This window comes from Pygoscelis adeliae, unplaced genomic scaffold (assembly GCF_000699105.1).
Source record: "Pygoscelis adeliae isolate BGI_AS28 unplaced genomic scaffold, ASM69910v1 Scaffold166, whole genome shotgun sequence".
NCBI lineage: Eukaryota > Metazoa > Chordata > Aves > Sphenisciformes > Spheniscidae > Pygoscelis > Pygoscelis adeliae.
The window spans coordinates 5,949,897-5,955,027 of NW_008825156.1; the positions used below are offsets into that span (position 1 = coordinate 5,949,897).

The window sequence follows — 5,131 nt, forward strand, 5'->3', positions numbered from 1 at the left end:
CACACTTGATCTGCAAGAGAGCTACATGCACCCAGTCGTGTCTTCTTGGGACTGTCAGCCATCAAAGAAAGCATTCTGCTTCTGCTGCCCTTGTGTGGGGCCACAACAACACTGTATTCTGCATCCTCCTTCCCACACCAGCTTCAGGCCTCATCAGAAAGGCAGCCAAGAGGTAGAACGTCTACTACAACTGGTAGACAGGCATGTATTCACCAAACAAGTTACATTATTTTTCTTTAGGGGACCCTAGGTACATCGCTGTCATAACCAGTCATCGACTCAGGGTGGGATGTTGAACACAGTAACTGAAGCCAAGTCTGGATTTTTTTTTTTGTCCTGTCAATCCACCTTGTGCTTTTCTTTTTTTTTTTTAATTTAAAGAAAGAATCCTGTGTCTCCACCAGTTAGCCACCCATTATAATTCCTTCCAAATTAATTCAGTTTTTGGAAGACTTCAGGACTGACAAGAGAATGAAGCTCTGTATCTGCAAAAGAGCTGCAGTCAGGGCAAATGTTATAGGGCAACTATGTTTCCACCCCTGATGTGGCAGAGCTATGTGTACAGGTACAGTTTATTTCCCATGTTACTCTGTCCCCCAGGCTGCGGACTAAGCAAGCCAAAACTGCACCCGGCAACATACAGTACTGTTCCATGTACCATTTCCTTCCACACTGGAACTGAAAACTGCAGAAGACAATAATGTAACTACATATGCATAGCCAAATTCAAGTCAGGGATTAAAACCTTTTTTCAATTAGCAATTTGGTGAGCCTTTCTTTCCTTTATCTAAGCACTGAACAAGTGCATATTTTTTTACTCTGAAGCATTTTCAGAGAAGTGCTTTTATAGATGGCATTTACATGCAGGGTAATGAGGGAGAAAAATGATGACATACAGATAATGCACATTCATTTTTCAAAAATCAGTTTTATCTTTAATTGTTACATTCCAAAGGGGATATATGAAAGTTAGTCATCTAGCAACTGTATACCTCTTAAGAGAGACGAGTACAGAATCACAGATAAAAAAATACACCTAACTCCCAAGATGACAGGTGCTAGAGAAAGTATGTGCCTTACACCATCAATCCAGACAAATGCAGAAAGATTTTTATAATAAATATTTCATCATATACTAACTCCTGAGACTTTACCCATGAAAAGAAAGGGAAAAGATTTTTTTTTAAGAGATATCATACACATACAATATATTAAGCTATTAAAGCAAAATAGAACAAAATGCCAACACTGTCTTGATATGCACTGCATTTGAGTTTATCTACATCACAGTACTTTAAGTATGCAGCTCAAAGAGTCAGTGTCCATTTAAGTTTTGCCTTAAATCTGCAAACATCACTTGACATACAAGCATCTTGAAAGTACGAGTGCAAGAAACCAAATTATTAATACAGCCAATCAGGATTTCATTCTCTCATATGAAAACTACACTGCAAGATTTAGATTTCCAGTACCCAGCATTAGTCAGCAGAAAATCCAAGTATATTTACAAAAGGTCTTTACATAAAGTGATTAGTGAGTTGTAAGTAATTACTGTGCTCCCAGGTACTTTTTAACCACATAAATAGTAGTGAGAAATATATAGTTAAAAACCACCATAAAGTCACAACTGTAAATAAGGTACCACAGTGGCAACCCAAGATATCTTAGGGTTTGTTTTCTTTTCAGTTTTGTTAGTAAAAGCCATTTGAAAATGTAAAGATTTTAGCTTTTGGTTAACTAATCTTTTTAAATTGCTTCCACTCCAGTACATTCTTTCAAAGTTCAAATACTTTTTTCTTTATTTTTTTTAAATCAATAATGAACCATTCAAGAAAACCCTTCTGAATTGGCAGGATCAGGAAGACGTAAGTCAGCTCTTTCAATTAGTCCACTTTACTTCCCTGGAGTTATTTTACTGAGATACAATTAACTCAGCACAACATGACGGTCAAAGACAGATTTGCGTTGCTCTTGGACCTGTAACTTCCAACGCTGCTGGGCATACTCCACTTTGTTCAACACATTGGCGCGGCTCCGAGAACGAGCCAGCACATCATGTGCATTTGCAAAAGGCTGGTGATCCTGGAATGGAAAAAATCAGTTAGATCTCAACAATTTCATTGAGCAATTACGTTAGTCTTTTTTGTTGTTACATTCCAAAGGATGTAGGGTTTTTTTTCCAAGTTTTTTGAATAGTTAGAACTGTACTTCAATTTCTCATTCAAAGTAACTTCCACAGGTTTCCCAAATAGGCCAAACTTCATCATCAAACCATCAAAAAGTTATCTGCTGCCCAGAGACATCATGGTGAACAGCAAGATCAGAACCACGGTCTTGCGTCCATTAGCAGCTGGTGGGACAGAAGCCTAGAACAGACCAGGCGCTGGAAACCTCCTGTTACTGTCATGAATGCACTTCACTTTAAAACTGAATTAGAGAGTCAGTTCTCTGCCAGCTCTTGGCCATTTAACCGTCAGGCAGTTCAGGATGTTCACACACAGCTTCTATATAAAGCCAACGCTCTCTGATGTTTACCAAACTAAACCCATTGTACTGAGCTGTCTAAAAGCACAGTGTCAATACAGCTGTTTAAGTGACAGAGCTCAACAATAACTGAGCACTTGTTTAATATTTACTCTGTTTTCTAACAGTACCTGCAAAGCTTTATTTTACTCTAGTAAATATAACCAAGTTATAAACAGTAAGAGTTGGAACTGAACTTCTTATTTGGCTGTCAGACTGTTTTGGACAAAGCCATATCGCTAAAGCTATGTCAGAAAGCATCATATATACAAAGCATAATGAAAAATAACATAATTATGTCCTGTATTAAATAACTGCCTTTTTTGTATGTCTACACTTCATATTCTTTTTTTTTTCCCCAGAACACTTCTGAAGACATTTACATTAATGGATACTTTATTTGTGACATGACTGTGTAGAGTGGCTCAATGATAATTCTTAGTAGTACAGAGATTATCATTAATGATACCCATTGAAGTGATGCCTAGAAGTCTCAAAGCCACACATGAGCTTCACTGGGCTAAGAAATTTGCTCATAGAGAACAAGAGACAATCCCTGACCCAAAGAGCTATAATCTCACCATAAAAAATTATGCAGTTGGATATACCTAGAATGGGCAGTTAACAGGTGACAAATCACTTCATTCACAGGGAAACAAAATCAACAATAGCAACACATTTGTACCATAAAATAGATGGTGGAAGGGAGAGCGCAGGACAAGCTAGATGGTACTGGCTTTCCTGATAAACAACCACCTCAGCTCAAAGGCTAGGTACTGTCAATTTCTACGTAGACAAGGGGAAAAAAGAATTTAAGAGGAAAGAGGTCTATGGAAGTGGTTTACATTCATCAGTTGCCACTGCCATCAATGGGCAACGAGAAAGAGCAAACATACTGGCTTGAAATTCAGCAACAAAAATCGATGCATACAGTATTTCCAAAGTGTGACAAGGATCAATACCTCAAGAACTTGCAAGAGGGAAGGCAAGGATGGGGATAAGTCATGAGGGACCTTAAATTATTTCTCATTCACTGTCACAGAAGGAGGATAAACAGGAAAGGAACAACATGAACTAAGCAAGGACCTGAAGTGCTTTTTGTTCCAAGCACTACTGCAGTTATAAGCACTAGTGACTCCACAAGCACAGGTAATGGTCACAGTAACAGTTTACAGCAAAACATGAAATTGGTTAAGATGGATCCAGATTTTAAGGTAAACTCATTCTGCAGTTAACTGGAGCTCTGCCACGGGACTTATTTCATTTCTTCCACCTACAATCAGAAGATTCTAATCCAGATTTGGAGGTATGAATATAATTTATCTAAGGTACAAAATAAAAATAATTTGTCTGAGGTATAGCATACAGCACAAGTTCACTTAATTCAAGTAGGAATCTGCCCGATTTGCTATAAGAATGCAGACAGAAAAAGGGTCATTCAAATCCCTCCTTTCCAAAAAAAAAAACCCACCCCAATATCCTCCTAGAAGTGACTGGGAAAATCTTAAGACGTCAATACAAAGACATTTGGAATATGTCTCCATGTAATACACAAGGAAGTGCAGAAACAGTAGGACATAATAGCATTAGTATACCTCTTGTAGACAGTGTTACTCAAACTTGGGTAACAACCACATATTTTTGTTGTGAAATGAAGGTAAATAAAGAAGGCACAGCTGATAAAAGCTATTATCTAGGAAAATGCTTTATTTTGAATACATAATATCCCCCACTGCAAAACAGAAATACCTTTAAGTCAAGATGGCTGATGTGGCCACTGTTGATGAAAAAAGTGGTAGAACTAAAGAATATGCTTTTCCTCAGTTTACTAGCAATGACAGTTGTCACTCCAAAACCAAAAACAACCTGGAGAAACTGAGTGCAACTCACATTAAAATCCAGAGATACACAGCATAACAGAGCATAGCTTTTACCAGCTTTGATACCTTCAGATCTATGAAGCCACTGAAGCAACAGGCAGTCAGAACTACAGGGCTTTTAAACAGATTTTAAGAAGTGTTGCCATCATAATCTTGTTTCACCAAGAACAAACTTATTTATCTCCTCCAATTAACTCCCTATTTATTTGAAGGAACGATAAAAATATTCTTAACAATTCTATCGTAAGACACTAATAAGTGTTGTAAGTCTTTTTGACTAGCTCCCATTTACTTCAACAGTAATAAAGTGCTCATGTCTGCTGAAAGGCTTAGGTTAAGCAGACGGCAATCTTGCCGTTTCATACTCTGGGTTTGGTTTCAGAAATTCCTTCTGAGTGTATGCAACATATGAAGCGTACTTTATCAGTAAAAGTGGTGCTGCTTGAGGGCTCAATATAGAAAGTACATTGATGCTGAGACTTCAGAATTGTTTTCTCAGTTTGTGTGGTTCAACACTGACACTTTACCACCAACCCAGCTGCCATTTTAGAAAATCCTCCTCACAGTACTTTATGGCGATACTTGTCCCAGGCATGCAGATTCATCAGGTTCAGATGCACACAGATTCATCAGATGCAAAGCCATAGTCCATATTTTTATAAAATTCTAAGTCCCCCTTCAATACATAGATGACCTACTCCCACCAGCCAGTATTCCTTATCCACACT

General features: G+C 37.9%; 1 protein-coding gene across 1 annotated transcript in view; it reads right to left on the reverse strand.

Moving 5' to 3' along the window:
• Positions 1 to 908: 908 nt before the first annotated feature.
• TMEM9B (TMEM9 domain family, member B) overlaps positions 909 to 5,131 on the reverse strand; it is a 12,582-nt gene continuing 8,359 nt past the window's right edge. Inside the window, exon 6 of the mRNA XM_009328618.1 lies at positions 909 to 2,082. Within this exon, the coding sequence (XP_009326893.1) occupies positions 1,927 to 2,082 (156 nt within the window). The 3' untranslated portion in view covers positions 909 to 1,926. The remainder of the gene's footprint in view (positions 2,083 to 5,131) is intronic.